Source organism: Procambarus clarkii, chromosome 13 (assembly GCF_040958095.1).
Source record: "Procambarus clarkii isolate CNS0578487 chromosome 13, FALCON_Pclarkii_2.0, whole genome shotgun sequence".
NCBI classification, from domain to species: domain Eukaryota; kingdom Metazoa; phylum Arthropoda; class Malacostraca; order Decapoda; family Cambaridae; genus Procambarus; species Procambarus clarkii.
Genome location: NC_091162.1, coordinates 14,499,154 through 14,517,833, shown reverse-complemented (window position 1 = coordinate 14,517,833; position 18,680 = coordinate 14,499,154). Strand labels below are relative to the sequence as shown.

At 46.3% G+C, this 18,680-nt stretch overlaps 1 protein-coding gene across 5 annotated transcripts in view; it reads right to left on the bottom strand.

The window, feature by feature from the left end:
* Positions 1-1,181: 1,181 nt before the first annotated feature.
* The window catches only part of LOC123757135 (mRNA decay activator protein ZFP36L1), an 82,853-nt gene continuing 65,354 nt past the window's right edge, over positions 1,182-18,680 (bottom strand). For 3 of the 5 annotated variants that reach the window (XM_045740566.2, XM_045740567.2, XM_045740565.2), the window contains exon 2: positions 1,182-5,843. In XM_045740566.2, the coding sequence (XP_045596522.1) occupies positions 4,833-5,843 (1,011 nt within the window). In that variant the 3' untranslated portion in view covers positions 1,182-4,832. The remainder of the gene's footprint in view (positions 5,844-18,680) is intronic. The other 2 variants (XR_006772726.2, XR_011228364.1) reach the window with 1 other exon arrangement.

The following is an 18,680-nucleotide window of genomic DNA, read 5'->3' as shown; positions in this document are numbered from 1 at the left end:
AAAAACTAAATGCAATCAAAGGATGTGGAAAAGTATATCCATGTGCATACAATATTACCTTATTACTTTAATCACATTAATAATGTTTCACATTACTCCACCTATGGATGTTTTACGGTCATGTACTGTATAGTAACCGTTGTCAAAATACATTAAATTTATAAGTTTTCAGCGTTATGGAGACCGAGCAGAAGCCAGTCACCTGTCATCGAAGGTCACAAAAGCTTCTTTTTCACCCCAATTTACTCGTTATTTTCACTTCTTCGTCATTGGCCAGCAACTTTACTTTCATCAACTTACGTGGTTTTCTCCAGGCAAGTACCACCTTTGTATTTTTTGCCCTGTTGGCACTAACTTTCGAACGCTTTGAGCTATCGACTTCCAACATAGTGTCTGGAGGATATGTTGTGAAAGCTTAACCAGGAAGGAATTGTCTGGATAACAAACTTCTACGAAAACACACATTGTGTGTGTCTTGCCACATACAAACTTCCTTACTTGTCATTCAGGAAGGTGTTGATGCAGTTTGCCAGCTTAAGATAAGGTTTAAGCTCATAAAATACCAAGATTATAGACGATTCTATAAAGTTGATTGAATAATTTTTATGCAATACTTACATGCCTCGCCATTTTTTTTATCTTCAATAAAGTCGACCATTTAGAACAAGCCAAATTATATTTTCGGTTGGCAACACCGGCAGGTGGACCATTCCGGTACCAATGAGCTCCCCCCCCCCAGGATTAAATACCTAACCCTCCAAACTATAGCATTTGGCAGTTAAGTTATGAGGTTAATCAGTGTAATCCAGTAACACGTACAACGCAGTACCACTCTTAAGGGTTACATTAGATAATAGCCGTTTTAGAGAAAGTTGTAAATTCGTTATTCCATGCATGCGCGCCGGTCTATTGCTGCAATGCGTACTTAAGGACACTAGTAGCGTCATAAGGGTACGTACTGATGCAATTTATACCGTGCACATGTATTTCATTCAAGTGGCACCTCCAGGCGCACAATGGCTAGCAGGCCATGTTCGTCCCAACTGTTCTGGTGTTGGCCGGCGTCCGTGGCTCCCATCCTGGCAATTCCGCCACTTTGTCATCTTTCATTTTCATCGTTACGATCACTGGCCCAAATCTGAAGGTCATGTCAGAAAATAAGGGACAATCAAACCCATAAGATTCATTAGAAAATTAGAAAAAAGTTTAATTTCTTCTGGTACATGAATGTGTAATAATTAATTATATTTTAAACTGTGGGTACAGCAGTATTACAGTAAATATTTCATATATCTATTAAGAGATTACCCAACTACAGCTGCATACACGTCTGCCGCCGTGGTGGGACAACAGGAAGAACGACAGGTGTTGGCAGGTGAACTTAAGACATTACAAGTCTCACAATTTAAATTAATAAATATTCAAAGTTATGTTCTCGTAACAGAAAGCATCTGCTAAAAAACGTTAAAAAATAAAAGGTTCAAAACTTCTCCACAAACAAAAATGTGACTTTTAATTTACCCTAAATAAATAGATAGCAACATAAACACCTTTACATTGCTGTGGAATTCTCCCATTTTCAAAAATAAAACACTTTCTGCACATAAAAGGAAGAGTTTTGGTCAGATGCCAAACATATGCAAGTTAGCATTTAAACATCTTTAATACTCTGTTTATGTACAATGTAACTTGGGTAATATTTAGCGAAATTTGTCAAGGAGGCAGCTGGAAGAGGAACCCACAGAGTAAGTCCTTCACAATTGTCAGAGGTCAAGTCCAGTCTAAAGTGGCAGAGCAGGGTTGTCTAGTTTCCAGAAGTCTACAGGGTGTGCGCGTCTTATGTCCAGAATCTTACAAGGGGGGTGGGCGCATGGCATGTCTCCAGCAGTCCACAGGGACATGGCATGTCTCCAGCAGTCCACAGGGACATGGCATGTCTCCAGCAGTCCACAGGGACATGGCATGTCTCCAGCAGTCCACAGGGACATGGCATGTCTCCAGCAGTCCACAGGGACATGGCATGTCTCCAGCAGTCCACAGGGACATGGCATGTCTCCAGCAGTCCACAGGGACATGGCATGTCTCCAGCAGTCCACAGGAACATGGCATGTCTCCAGCAGTCCACAGGAACATGGCATGTCTCCAGCAGTCCACAGGAACATGGCATGTCTCCAGCAGTCCACAGGAACATGGCATGTCTCCAGCAGTCCACAGGAACATGGCATGGCTCCAGCAGTCCACAGGAACATGGCATGGCTCCAGCAGTCCACAGGGACATGGCATGGCTCCAGCAGTCCATATGAGAGATCCACAGGAGCACGTCCCCTCACTCTTCATAGGAAACGAGTCCTTCACAGGCTGCCTCCTCTCTTTGTCCTGACGACAATATATAATATACAATATACTGTATAACAAACTTATTAATAATACTTTTTTATAGACTTTTGAAAGCACTAGAAAAGTAAAGAGGAGCTAGAATATAAATAATGCTAACATACACTACACTGAGGGTAGACGGGAGAGGCGTTAAAGCACAGGGACACCTTTTGGAATAATGACCAGTGGCTTATAAATATTACAAGCCAATCTGACCACACACGTCTCCATCACTCCACCGCATACACAGCGAACTCTCCTTCCTCTCAAGTTCCCACATATTGTCCACTCCTCCAAACCAGACCTGTACATGGAATTACTGATCCTCGGGGGACAGACACAGAGATCCACTGCATATACTGCGAATTATCTGTTATGACGGCCAACAACCCCCCCTCGAATAATGGGCGAATAATTAAGTTTTCAATTCTTGTTAGTGATTAAAAAAATGTGTGGTAATTTTTAAAGTTATTAAAAAAGATGAGGGTATTTTTAAATAATAGCACGAGGGGCCCTCCAACCTTCCCGCCACAGGTGTCTTTTTTCAAGAAGGGAGAACGAGGTCAACACAAAAAAAATTTGTTTTTTAAATTAACTATACAAAAATAAAATACATAACATTATTGTACACGACAAATATGATAAACTAAAGCACTTTTTATACCATTATTCAGCCATTGTGACCTTTCTCTCCCCTTAAGTGACAAGGGGTCAAATCTCCCTGGCAACAGGGGGCCTGTAGTTGTGCTCCGACTGGCAGCCTCCAGTCTAACAAGACGGTTTGTAAAAAATTGTGTTACAAATTAAGAGTATTTCACTTGTGAAAAGTAATAGTCTTCAGCAATAACAATTAGCAGACTGGGGCCAATCTTTGAGCAGTGACGTATTCTCCAGAGTAATACACACAGGTATTAGCCCTTCTCAAAATTATAAAAGAGAATCTTACAGCCGTCTTGGGTGACTTATGGTGGCCAATCTCGTCACATTCAAATTATCAGGTGGGTATATTTTCACCCTCACAACTATAGGCGTCTCCTAGCCTAGGTACACGCCGCTCTGGCAAAGAAAAAAAAACATACCTTTACATAAAGTAACTGCCTTTAACACGGTTTTATGAAAATTATAAAGCATCGTTTCTAAATTAGAAAAAGCCTAAAAACAAGGAAGGCAATCTCTCTTCTCATTGCCGGAACCAAATCCGTCTTTGGTTGGTAAGCGTGTTATTCCCTAGGTCAGGTGACCGTCGACCTGCTCGCCCGATGCGACACTCCCGCGGGCTGCCTCGCCACGCCCCCCGAGGAGTCGGCCCGGTGCCATGACCCTGTCAAATAAGGCTATAATCAACACTCGACTTGGACCAAAATAATGGGCATAATCGATAATTGACACGCCCCAACATGAAAGGCATGGCACTGTGGTCAACTCACCCTAACAAGATGAGCCAATCTGAGTTGGAAGATCTGTGGTCGAGACAGGTGAGGTAGGGTCGGCTTAGCAAGCACAGGTGGCAACAGGTGGTCGGTCCAGTGGTCCGCTATTAATCCGACCGGAGCAAGCACCTCCAACCTCCCCCCCAACACCTCCAGCGGCCGGAGGTCCCTTAAGGCTTCCCTAGACTCCAACCATTACAAACATTGCCACAAAGTCAATAAACATAAGTTAATAAAAGATTTCTATAAAATTGGATATATAGATATTTGTATGTACTGTATATATATATTTGTGTGTGTGTGCGTGTGTATATATATATATATACTGTACATATATATATTGCATGTGATTTACAATGGCTGGGCATGTGGAGTAGTCGGATTAACGACGCTCACTGTATTAGCTGGATATGTGAGGCAGCAGCAAACTGAATAACACAAACTGTATGGCATCTAGGTATAGTACAAAGATAAATTACTTCTTTTCTACTTCACTCAAATAAATAAATTACATAAATACAAGCAGTTTTCTTAATTACAAAAAAGTAAGTTTGTTCTGTACAAGAGCTGTGTTGGAGGGTGCATTCGTTCCCGCCACCCTGCCTCACCAACCCTTCATAAACTCTAAGGTTGTGGGCGCCGCGCCATGGACGCCCCAATATCACAAGCAGTACATGGGTGGAGGTGGGCATGTGGGCACGGGGATCAGGGGCATAACATACTCCACGCTGTACAAGGTATTGGGCACTGGGTGACTGTGTCATGGTTCTCAAACCTTTGATAACCTTCTATTCTCCCTTATTGATTCCCTGGATAAGGGCAGCCACTCTGCAAGTCCTCACCAGGGTTTAAATAAGACTAGGCCCAGATCCCCGGGGCCCGTGGGCTCGGGAACCACTAGTGATGGTGCCAGGAGCTGCCTTTATCCACTCGTAAACTATCACGACACAGTCACCCACAGGAGCCGCCCGTGGCCGCCACTATCACAATTTGAGCTGTCACGGCCACTGGGTCAGCGCTGGCTATCTAGTCTTGCTCACACAGCTGCTCAAAAATGGGGAGACGAAGTGAGCGTGAGATGTCGAGAGCACTCGTGACTGGGGTAGGAGAGGCTGAGTGAGAGGAGGAGAGTGAGAGTGAATCCAAGTCTCCAGCAAGAGACTCTACAGGACTGACGGGCGGAGTGTCAAGCCCTGCGAGCGAGAGAAGTGTTCCCTCTCGGACCAAGTCCAGCTCGCTAAGAGCGCGACCACCGTAGGATGATCCTCCAGGAGATCCAGGCCCTCCACTCATCCCTGGAGACCCCAGTCCAACTGAGAGTCCATCCAAGAAGCCCTTAGCACCGGCCAGACCGCACCCACCAGGAAAGAGAGTGAAGGCATCGTCGAAGAAGGACCCGCCTGAGGAGGTGGGGGAGCCGTGGAGCGAGGCAGGAGGCGAGGGCGATTCTGCAGCAGACCCCAGTGGTGCCAGAGATGATCCCATCTGTAGCATCTGGGGTCGGGAGAGTGCTGGGTGAGTATTGGTGAGTGAGATCTTGGGTGAGAGTGGCGGGTGAGAGCCAGCCAATGATCCCCGTCTCTCTTCAGGGTTGTGGATAAAATGACAGCGAGGGCCGTAGGGACAGAAGCCGATGGTGTGGAAGGTGCGGCATTGCTCTGTTTTGTATTTGGGGTGACGGGAGAGAGTGCGCAGCTCGGCGTGACCGTGAGCAAACTGACACTTGTCACCATACTTGCAGAAGCCATTCTCTTCAAAAGGTCGGCAGAGCTCAGTCTTGTAACGCGAGGAGTTGGCCTGGCGTCCCTCCCCACCTTTGACAGGCTCCGAGTGGGAACGGTCCAGCCGGCGGTGCATGTTGGATGGCTCTATGGGCGAGAGGGCAGCTTTAGCATGAGCATGCAGAAGCTGGGTGTGGGCAGAGGGTGCAGCCAGGGAGGCTCCCACAGGTGTGGAGTTCCTCTTGCTGAGGGGGAGGTGACCGCCCACTGCCTTGTGGTCCACGTCCCGTCCATCCCATCGCGCACGCAACACAGTCTGTAAACAAAAAATACACAATTATACAAACAATATCTGGTAATATATGAAGGGCGAGAAGGGCGAATAGTACAAAAAATCTAGTCACAATATGTAACCTAATACTACAAACATTCTGACCAGCACAATTGTAAGCCATAGATGTCATCAGCCGATATCTGTTTAACAGTCAGAAGCTACAGATAACGACACAACTCGAAAAACTACAACCAAAGGACGAAAGAGCAGTTGGGGTGAAGGAGCTACTTATTTAATCAGTAAAAACCAATATTAACACATGCATGCAGAAGCATGGACTGAACTATAAATACAACATTTACAAGCACTAAATAAAAAGTGCAAAGGAAAGGAAGAAGAAACACTTTGCTAACAATTCCCCCCCCCCCACCCACCCACTCGTCATCCCCACCAATGACAATATGGGATAACAATAAACAGAGGGAAGAACCAGAGTATACATGATCATGACATACAAGATACTGACACAGTAAACAAGAAGAGCTGGTCCGCGAGAGGTTAACTCCAATTTCCCACCACAGGTCTCAAATTTTTTTATAATAAATTAAGTGTTTCTTAATTTAAGAGCCTGAAGATATTAAAAATAAAATAAACAAAATTTATTTGCCATATCTTCGAATGCAAGGGACTGAAAACCATGACCTTGTCCCCGGCGAAGACCACTAACCAAACAAATCTTTCTATCAAGTTACACAAGAACGCTTGCCTGGGTTGGGCTTCGGGCTCTCTTGTGTTTGTGTAAGAAGACCATCAGTAAATGTGTAGTTTGGGGATAGTTGCCAGTTTTTCTCACAGGGATAAGTGTATTCTCGTATATGGAGGATTGAAACCATTTCATGGAAAAACAAAAACAGCTACAGGTTAGGTAATGGATATGTATTTATACGGTTCAATTTCAATTGAAGTCAAAATGTTTTGTTGAAAAAAATATTTTGCTAAATAAGATAAAAGATCTAAAGAACAAATTTAAAATCTGTTAAGCATCAGTAAGAACATTTATGGGCCGAATAATATACCACAAATCAACCCGTTCTCGCACTTTCTTATAGTCAATATTGACTTATTAAATAAGTGCACGTGACATACTAATTTATTGTGAATATTTTAGTTCACCTTGAAAAGGTTCATAGAAAACACCGACCTTACCTAACCTTCTTAGTATGTTAAGATAAGCATCTTATTGCTTCGTAATTACAATTATTACTTAACCTATACCTATAATAGGTTAAGTAATAATTGTAATTACGAAGCAATAAGATGCTTATCTTAACATACTAAGGTTAGGTAAGGTCGGTGTTTTCTATGAAGCTTTTCAATAAGTCAATATTGACTTAAAAGTGCGAGAACGGGTTGCACAAATACAGAAACACAATTGACAAATTAATGAAGGCAAGCCTTCCCCAACACCCACACTATTATACATTACCAACTGACGACCTCCCACTCCCCGCGACTCTTCCCCCACTACCAATAGACATCCTCCCTCCCCACCTCAACCACCATTTTCCCTCCCACACCCTTTCCATCCCCCCCCCCCCCATCCCGAAGCCTCCGCTGGGCCCAACTCGGGATTCCCTCACACTTTCTCTCACTTAAAACAGCATCTGTGCTCGTCCTTGAATAAAAGTTCCGGAATTTACTTAACCGGGCACTCGCCAATGACTACACAACATGTTATAAAAGTATAAGATCAGCGAAGGGTCAATAAAAGGACACAGAGGGTGCAACCTAAGGCGAGGAAGGTTTGGCAGGCAGGAAGGCAAGGTGGACAGACAAGAGAAGGAGAATGTGTTCAAAAGATGAAATAGAAAAAAAGGGTAAAGTCTCTACGTAAAATATAAGTCCAGTAGTAACCCCCCCCCCCACACACACACAATGGACTCCCTTCTCTCGTCATGTCTTGTGCCGCCCCCCCTTCCCCCTCCCTCATATCCCCCCCACACTTTCTCTTGCCTCTCCCACTCACTACACTTGTTGGACCGCGTGGTGCGCGGGAGGGGGACGGAGGGGGGGGGTAGATAAATGGCCCTACAAATAAAACTAGAACTAAAGTATAAAGGAAAGTAACGAACAAGGTTCAGCACTGGAGGTAGGTACATACCACACTAATTCGGAGCCGGATATATTTGACATGTACTTCACACAGGTCCTTACCACATACCCGACAGCAGCAAATTTTATTAGAGGGATTACATGGGTTTGTGTCAGGTATGAGTTGATAAAGTAACTGCAGATATTATGAAAAATGTTAAGTGTAATATGGTTTAAAACGTCTTCTATTATCATAATAATGTCTGGTGTGGAGGGAAGGGGTCATGACACAGTATCCACTTGTATCCCCACCTCTCTAGCGACAATCTACCTTAATTTTACAAAAGCGTTTTCAAACTCTGAACAAAATTTCGAACATAAACGAAATAAATATACCTGTACTTGCATATTAACTTGCCACCATTGCCTATGTTATGCACCAGTGCTCCTTCTCCCCCTGTCCCAGGGTGCGGTGCGATATAAGGACACCCCGACCTTACCCATGTAACACCCCCCCCCCCCCAACTATGGGGTCAGGGCGAGTGGCGCCAACTGACCCAAGCGAAAGTTGGTGGTGGTGGTCCACAGTCCAACTTTCCCAAGAGTGCTCCATCTTCCCTCCTGCTGCTATTGCTCATTTGAGCTTCCTCCCACCCCCCCCCCTCTCGTACGTGCCTCCTCCCCCCTCTCGTCCGTGCCTCCTTCCCCCCCTGTCGTCCGTGCTTCCTTCCCCCTCTCGTCCGTGCCCCTCTCCTACTGCTACTCCAACAATCCTGGGCAAGTCACACCTCGTTACTAACCATAACCAGTTAACACACTTTCTTGTGTGGGGGGAAAAGCTTTCTCGGCGGCCTGTCACACCCGGAGGAGCGGGGGAAGGGGACCAAGGACCAAGTCCTCAGTTGACGGCGATCTACAATCCTGCCATAACCCTTCCAGTTTATTATCCGGCCAGCGGGTATTACAAAGATCTGAAGGTCCCACAACAATGCATCCGAATTCTGGTCTTACAGGCAGTGAGTGTGACGACGAATCCCTAGACCGACCTGCCTATTGGGGGAAGTGCTGCTGTACATGCTGCTCTGGCAGTGTTCACTCGCAGGATGAGTGGCGTTGTCTAATGAACTCGCCAAACTCATTTTAAACCGCCGCCAGCCGCCTAGACCACTACTAGGCCAGCTACTGCGTCGAGACCAGCACGGGGTTAAGGATAATCATCATCAGTTTTTCTGTCAGGTGGTGATGGTAAATGCTAGCCACAAGCCAGACCAATACGCCCCACGGGAAATTAATATGAAAGTGATCAAATAATATGGAAACTAGAATGAAATGTAAAGGAATCGGTGGGCGGGTGTGGACTGTAGGCTAGACAAATACGGTCGAGGAAGGAGCTGGCGGGGGGCAAGTACGGGGGGAGAAGGGGGCTGGAGGGGGCCAAGTACGGTCTACGAAGGAGGTGGTGGAGGGGCAAGTAGGGGAGGGAGAAGCGGCAGGTGTGGTACACACTGGCACTACCACGTGCTCGCACCCCTCCCTGACCCACCGCGCTCCCCAGGGTTCATCCTCCATCACCCACACCAACAAGGGAGGAGGTCACAGGTACACGCGCCGAGAGAAAATGGGAAAGGAAACTCCAAGTATTGGCAGCAGTCGACCTTTTCAGTGCTAACGTAAACAGGTATCCTTCAGCTTCCTAAGCAGACAAGCGAGAAGCTTACCTCTATGGCCCGGTGTGACACAGCAAGCACACGGGAACACAATAACTGAAGCTTAGCCACCAGACGTAACCGAGACAGAGGAGACTGAAGGTGGAGCGGAGAAAGTGGCGGACACGGAGCTTCGGGGCACGAGGTGTGGGGGGAGGGGGCGGGGCATAGGGGAAGAGACTTCTCCACGACTAGTGATCGTTATTGGAAGCGATTCTGGCGCACGGAAAAGGAGGATAAGAGGGTTTGGGCACGGAGAATAATGTGTGAGAGTGGGGGGGGGGGGGATGATGCATGGCGCAGGGAGCACGAGGGACCTCACCTCCATGTTTCCTGGGAATCAGGAAACTGTCTCGGGGTTGGTGTGATGGTGTAATACCCCGACATAATTGATTACATCGGAAAGTACAACGAGGTCACTAGTGTGTCCCAGGTGGTCTGGTCGAGGACCGGGCCACGGGGACCTTGAGCCCTGAAATCATGGCAAGGTAACCTCGGGGAAGACAGCAAGCTAGGGAACGGGTGCCTGGTGAAGGGAATTATTAGGCGAAAGCGCCATGGCAATACAAATATACACCACATGGAAGGGATAAGGATTTAGTTGGCGGCGGGAAGGAATGGTGCCCAACCACTTTGACGCTCGGGAATTGAACGCCAACCAGCAGGAAACAAGACTAGCTCTATCGTCCAACTCCAAAGTCGTAGGGCTGGGGCTGTGGGAGCTTGGGGGTTAGGGGTAGGAATGGGTGCTTGGGGGGAGTGGTCAGAGGAAGGGGTGAAGGAATAAATAAGAAAGAAGGGCATCGCCAACTTTCATCCAAGAGCATCCGGGTGAGCACGATCACCAGGAAGGGTCACCAAATATCAACACTACAACCCCAAGTTCCACACTATTACTGCACCACACCAAACACAACAGGTCACGCCAGCTCCATCAGTATATCGCACCACCCCTCTGCCCTTGACCCCAAGCCCTCAGCTCCCCCCCCCCACCTCAGCTACTTCGCTCCGAGGAACAATGTCCCTACGACCCGGCCTCTTAACGAGCCAACCTAGTGTACTTTTACAGCGTCTACTTTTAGACGCTGCTGCCCATTGCAATACGGTGATGAGGTGCCCTTCGGAGGCGTTAATTCCCCGTGATGACAAGTAGAGCAGTGGGAAATAACACTCATTTTGGTTAGATGATCACAAAATATTTCGTAACTAAGAATTGGGATTAAATGACTGAACGCCCTCGTGCTTTCAAGGCGAAACGTTACGGGTCATCCGGAGGCCGAAGGTTACGCTTGGCTTCAGTGTTTCTTCGCCCTATCCTCACCACCTCTTTATTTTCCATTTCCCTTATTGGAATATTTGTGCTGGCTTAAAACAGTCTTGTGATTTTTCCATTCTCAACCCGTGGAATTAATTAGCCGCGTTCCCTTTCAAAGCCGGATCTCTGACCCGCATGATGACGTATGGAAACTTGAAGTTATTATTCAGGACAACCTTACCCGTGCCCTACCCTTTACAGACAAGGACTAACTGCTCGCACCAGACCAGGAGCCGTGCATAACGGGGAGGAGGTAGAAGACAACGGATTCCACGCATACATTCAATATTCTCAGATGAATCGATAGGGTGGACAAAAAATTATTTAGCATGGATGGAACACTAACAAGGGGGGACAGATGGAAATTGACTACCTCAAATGAGCCACAGAGACATTAAAGCTTTTTTTCAGTGTCTAGGTAGTTAACAAATGGAATGCATTGGATAGTGATGTGGTGGAGGCAGACTCCATACACAGTTTCAAATGTAAATATGATAACAGCCCAACAGGCTCAGGAATCTGTACACCGGTTGACTGACAGTTGAGAGACGGGACGGAAGAGCCTAAGCTCAACTTTTGTTCTCGCCAAGCACAACTAGGCGAGAACAAAAAGGGTCGAGTCTACCCCGAGTCACTTATGACCACCAATCACACATTACATTACATTCTTGTACAGCCACTAGTACGCGTAGCGTTTCGGGCAAGTCCTTAATCCTATGGTCCCTGGAATACGATCCCCGCCGCGAAGAATCGTTTTTTCATCCAAGTACACATTTTACTGTTGCGTTAAACAGAGGCTACAGTTAAGGAATTGCGCCCAGTAAATCCTCCCCGGCCAGGATACGAACCCATGACATAGCGCTCGCGGAACGCCAGGCGAGTGTCTTACCACTACACCACGGAGACTGCTTAAATTTGGTGAGACTTGCCCTAACCGTCCAGCCTGTATCAAATAGAGAGGGGGAGGTGGAGAGAGCAGGCATGCGAGCCTTCGTGTAGAGTTAGAGAAATCGCTGCAGCAGGCAAGCATCACCACCCTGCGCCACGCTCCAGGCAAGGCGACACCGCCTGCCTCGCCACCAGACTCCCTCTCACTACCCCCCAGGCAAGCCCCACACACCCAACACTCAGGCAACTGCCTCTCAACAGCTCTGATCAACACCCGGAACATCCAGACTCGATCTGCTCACGCCTGAGATGCAGGATAAGAATAGATATGACCGAGATTGATTGGTTGTCAAATGGGTTAGGGACAGCGAGAAGGTGGGATATTAAACTAGATTCTGAAACTGCCGGAACATTGACAAAACTCCCAACAATGAACACATACTGAGAAGTTTCACTTTATGAGGGATATAATAAGGGGGGTACTGGTTCGGAAAGTGGAATGGGCTCCCAACTATCATTATTAAAACTGTTTAGTAAGGTTTCTAAAATAGAGCGTATAGTTGGGAGGGTTTGGGGGGTGGATTTACAGGTGACCCGCACGTTAAGGGCCAGCACACCCGCAGTGCTCCCTAATTCTTATTCCACCAGAAGCCACAGAAATATCTTAGGGGGTCTTGAGGCTTCAGTAAACCTTTTAATGAAACACATAGTCTCTGTGGCGTAGTGGAGGCCCACACGCCCCATGAACGACTTCGAACGTCTAGGTTCGAAACCCCAGAGCCAAGGTTTGTCGAGCATTTACGCATCCACTTACGAAACCGGTACATCTTTCAACAATCTTGGCAGCTTTGTTCACATTTATTAAATATTATTATATTATAATATTAATATTATTTATAATAATAAATTGCGCTCTGAAGCGAGATGTACAGGTTCCGTAAGTGGGTGCGTAAATACTTTAACAATCCTGACCTTGGAGGATTGCTTGGGGTGCTAATCTTTTAACTGTTCATCCCTGCTCACCCAGCAGTAAGTGTGGACCTGGTTCTAGCATGACTGGCGGGTGGTGTTCTAGGGAAAATTAATAGTTAAAGCTTAACGTGAGCTATTGGAAAGAAAATATCTAAGCTTGCCAATAGAAGTCAGCAGTCTACTCGTGTAGCCAGCTGTTCTTTAAAAAAAAAAGCGTGTCTAAGGTAGACAGTACTGTTAAGTGCTCAGTCCACTTTCCTCCCACACCCACCTACACGCGTCATCAGCTCAAAGCTCTTACATTCACAAGTCACACAAAATTTACCGAAAACGCCTGTGACATTCACACTCGACAGAACGTGTGATAAAAAGTTCTTGGAGCGGGTAATAGGCTTTCTACTTGCAAGGCTGAGAGAGCGCGAGAACGAGAGCAAACGAGAGAGAGAGAGAAGTGTACAAGACACCAATTCCTTATTCTCGCGCCAATTTATCAGCGTCTAGCCCAGGTATATTCGTGGGGAGGTAACAGAGTCCTTGATCGCGCAAGACACTCACAGGATACACGGTTTCCTGTCCTCCACCACAGGCCAGCTGACTCACACTAGTGAAGGACACGCGCACGTACACGCACTCTATGGACACGGGTTAAGACATCTAAATCTAATGTTAGTATTATGATGATATATATAGCCTTAAGGTCAGACACTGGAGCAGGATAGTTTATATAGTGTGTTCTGTGAGAGCAAGGAAAGCCAGGTTACCTGAGGCGACTCCCACAATAAATGTCCTCAGACTGTTGACAAACAGATGCAGTCGTCTGAGGTAGGCGCCACAGTGCAAATGTGAAACCCGTTCGTTCCTCTAGTAGTACTCTGAAATAATGATGCATCTTTCTTGCTTGTGCTTTACAGTATAATTTACAGGGTTTAAGCGGTCCCATATAGTACTATATAGTATTTTGGGGCGTTTTATGGAATGACTTAAACCGTAAAAATTAAGAACTTAGTTCAATAGGGCAGTTAATACATAATAAGATTCCACAAATGTTTTATAAAGTATCACTGGTAAGGCATCTTTTCTTTCATCAATTCTTGCTATCCATCTTATCCTGTTTCTCCCTACTGTGACCCTTTACGTTCTATGTGGGTTCGAGCTCATCTTTATTGTTATTAAAGCACAGGAGCTGGAATTTCTTCATCGAATTATGTTTTCTGTGGCCCTCTTTCAAGCTTTGCTGCGTTTTCTCCAGATTTTTACTACAAATAAAACGCCTCCAAGTGTCATTTGCAAAGGATGAACGGCACCTAACTATTCCCAGCGTACAGGAACAAGTAGAGCGTCAGCACCGTTCCTGTGCCAGGTAAGTTACGGGCTCACCATAGCCCGTGCTACTTGGAACTTGTTCAGAGTAGCTGAATCTATAACAAGTATAGCATCATGGGGTGGGGGGGGGGGGGACAACTTGTTACTAGATAATAAGAGATGATAAGAGATCTACTCTTGACAATTACGCCTCTTCGGTTTAGGTTGGGAAATGACTGAACAAACTGTGCTCGTCTTTCCCAACACTTCTCAGTGTACACTGGAAAATACTTTAGTCTGATGTTGGAACTTTCACCATCAAATTACAACATACTACAGTGAAGAGACGAGAGGAAGAATTAAATACAATGAAAGTGTCGCATCATTCTGCTATCACTCACTTTGAAAAACAACTTTACCCACTATCCACTTTGTCCAAGTTTCCCCTCAGTTTGCTGCAGAGATTTCGCCACATGCCCCCCCCCCTTTCCTTGTCTAGGTTTAGTTCTTAAGTCTCAACGTACCTCTAATGTACCTTCTTATAAATAAATAAATAAATTAGCCCGTCCTCAAAGCCCATCTACCTTCTACCTCTACCTTGTAGCACATCTTTACATTTTCTCAACCATCTTGTGCTTTACTAGCTGTGGGTTTCACGCTGGAGCTGCATATAACCTAGGACTGGGCTTAAGAACATAGTATTAGCTTCTTCAGCGTCTTTTGAAACCAATTCTTATTTTAGCTAACCAAAAACCTAACCTAACTGTCCTTGTATCTTTATAAAGTAATAGTAATATTAGCATAATATTCCTCTTAACTCCTAAAAAGTACCTCTCGCATAACTCTTTATAAAAAGAGTTATGCGAAAGGTACTTAGGTTAGAGGTACTGGGTTAAGACTCCAATAGCCGTTTGTCATCCATTCCTGCAGTCCATTTATACCCTATTGTAGCAGGGTCTAGTTCTCTCTGGTGACCCCCATTGTCAACAAGTTTGCATTATCGGCAAACATCTGAAGTACGACTTTTTGCTCTTGTAGATCCGTTGACATACATCACAAACATTAGTAGGCCAATTCCAGGGCACCACAGGACACGCCGATCATTCAACACCCCTTTCGCCTGCCAGAGGCTATGCCAGAATCGCTGCCTAGTGTTGTGTTTTGTTGTTGTGAACGCACGCGTGCATGTATATATTGACCCCCTGCTGTTTTCTTCCTTATGGGGAGTGTTGTACATGCTGCTATGGCGGTATGTCCACTCACAAGGCGAGTGGCCCTGGCCAATAATCTCGCCCCTCGGGGGAAAATTTATATATTGACCTCCCATACAACAAGGTACCCACGTGGAAACACGGAGGTGGTTCCACACTAAACCATAATTGGAGACCACAACCTTCTACTCCTCCAGCACTCCTGAATATGCCGCAATTGGTCACGCTGGGACACACACACATATTTGGATCACTTGAAAACAAACGATAACTTGATAAAACACTTCCAAGGTATATCTAATCACCCGCGATGTGATTCATGTCAGACTCTTGAGCAGCAGCAGCGTCTAACATCCTAGTTGACCAGACCCCCAACCTAACAGAGCGTGCCGCGGGGACATTGATTCCCGGAACCAGTACAAGGTAGGAGGTCACCACCAACCATAACAAGACGCTCAATACTACAAAGAAAGGGGCCTGGGTTGCATTTTACCAAGAGGGGAAGTATGGACAAGGAGGAAAAGGGGGGGACAATGAAGACGAAGGTGAGAACAGAGAAACGTAGGTGGAGAACTCGAGGGCAAAGCGTAGAAATATCCGGAGGAAAGATGGGATTAGAATATAATCCCAGACCAGTCCATCTGAGGACATGACCCCATGACGCAGTAACAATAACCCATTACGGAAATGAACACAGGTTAGCATGATGACCAGAGCCCGTGGTGGTGGTGGGTGGGTGGAGGCGGCGTTATCGGGTAGGGGAGCATGGGGGGGGGGGGGGTGTAGAGAGGAGTGTGTCAAGTTCATGGTGCACTCATCACCTGTGAACTCAACTGGGGGTGTGCGTGCGGTGGGTGGGGGTGTGCGTGCGGTGGGTGGGGGTGTGCGTGCGGTGGGTGGGGGTGGGGGTGCGGTGGGTGGGGGTGCGAGTGCACAGTGGTGGGTGGGTGTACATACACTTACCTAATTATTCAAAAACAACACTGTGGCGGGATGAATCAATGAGAAAATCATGAGACAATGGGCAAATGGTGGGGGTGGGTGTGACTTCAACCGGCGTTGAAGTCAAGTGTTTGAGGGACAAAGTTTTGGTAAATTTACAGTCCATGTGTTCATTACCGACAATAAAAACCTTCTAATGTTTGAGACTCGGATGGAAACTTGCGTGACCAGGTGTGCCCTCTTGTTTGTGTACCACCCAATATAAACAAAACCCTTATCTAGCCTGCCAATTCTAATATTAATTTTAATGCAAATGAAGTTTCCTGTCTTCCAGCAACGTTAGATTTATTCCCTAGTCTTCCCTCGTGCCTCATACCTCTCACCTATGGACTAGAGGCACACCTGTTCACACACCAGACTCGCACGTGTATACAGGTGTACCACAGCAAGAGACTGCGAGGGCACTGAGCCCTAGAGCCACTTTCAGGCAAGAAGGAAAGTGACACAGCTCCCTATGTCCACTTGTGCCACAGTGTCTGCCGTCCTCTAGTGGCACCCAAACCCACACTCGCCAACACACCCACACAGGGAAGGGAGAGCAAGAGGCAGAAGAGAGCAAATACTGTTTATCATCACATCTACATCTTAACCCCCCCCCCCCTCAGAAGATTACCTGCCTACACCTTACCCACCCCCAAGAACTTTAATCTACTTTATTAGTAGACTCTTTACTTTAAGATAGTTTATTAGGCTATATTCAAGCCCCACATTACATAATTCCAAAATGAGATACATTAACAGAAAACCCCCAGGAACAAACTCTTGGAGCTTCCTGACAATAGACCAAGCCCCAATTTTGCTACCACACACACATCGTGTCAACAAGGCAGATAAGTCAGCCAGCAACTACTCTTCATATTCCACATTAGTACACCTTTCCATCAACTGCACTTCTCCATCTTTACTATCACCACCTCCGCTCCATGACTACCTCTTGAGTCCTTTCCCCTCCACCTCTCCTCCATGCCCACCAAGGCATACTGGAGAGATGGGGGGGGGGGTATTGGCAGGGACTTCATGCATGTCGTGTCGAGATAAGATAAAAGTTATCACACCACTCCACATTCCACCAGTCTAACCAAACACACACAATGACAGGTTGTTCACAATGAGCAACACTAGAACAAAAGGACACTGGTGAGGAATAGACCTAAATAGGCCGGATATGACAAAGAGCAATGAACTATGAAAGGACCGATTGAAACCAGTTCCACGAACACTTTAAATTGAGAATGAAAATAGTGGTCACTCCATCAGGTCGCCACAAGCTAAAAATGCAGTGCAACGGGCACACATGCCCACAACCCCAAGGCTTAGCCTAAGGGTGCATGAGATAAGAGGGGCCAGAACAAGCCAAGGCTATAACATCCTGTATACCTGCGGTATACTGTCTAGCATACCGCTCCGGGACTATTCATGAAAGACCCGATCCAACTTTCACAAACCTAAAGGAGGATTATTCCAGAACATTGTACACATTTTTTGAAGACCATCTCTGAGTGCATCGCCAGTGTGACGTGGTAGCAACACACTCAAAAGCTCAAATTTCCCATGATAGTACCAGACATGACAAAAAAAGTGCAAGCAGTTGGAGCTAGGAAGAATCAGGGGCAACATTAATGACTGACAAAACATTGAGGAGCATCAACATGGTTGGCAAGGGCAGCGACACAGGAGTACCGTACTAGTGAAACTCATGTTCTGTACCCAAACAATACCTCGTGGTTACCCCTGCCATGATTTCGGGAGTCTCAACGTCCCCGCGGCCCGGTCTCCGACCAGGGCCTCCTGGTTGCTGGACTGTGGGCCAGTCAAATGTAATGGACCCAGAGGGTAAATATTACACAACATCCTTTTGTAAATTTCAACCATGACTTCGAGTATTTCGTAGCTCAATGCCCATTTAAAGTAAGCATTGACAGTATGTGAAGCGCACATTTTATTATAAAGCACATTATAAATCTGATCAAATCCAGAGACTTGCAACTAGCCTGGTACTTTAACTGGAAAGTGAGAATTATGATGAAAGGTAGAGATAAGAGAGGCGACAGGAATAGCCTGACAAGCTACTTCGTGGAAGGCATGACAAGGGGACAGGCAGGAGTCACGTCAGTAACTAAACAAAGAAAACGTACGTACGTCATAAGAAACGCACGAGAAGACAGCTAGTGGAACACACCACGAAGATGTAGTGGAGGCAGGCTCGTATAAAAATGTAAATGAGAAAATACCAGAGTTAATAAAGAATCACACACAAGTCAAAGCGAATGGTAACGAGGCAAGAGCCCAGGAGCTGAAACCTGTAGCCAGCAAACACGGCACACGCACACACACACACCTGGCTGTGGTCGAGGCCGCCGCCTTGAGGTTCAAGATCAGCAGTACTGGAGCA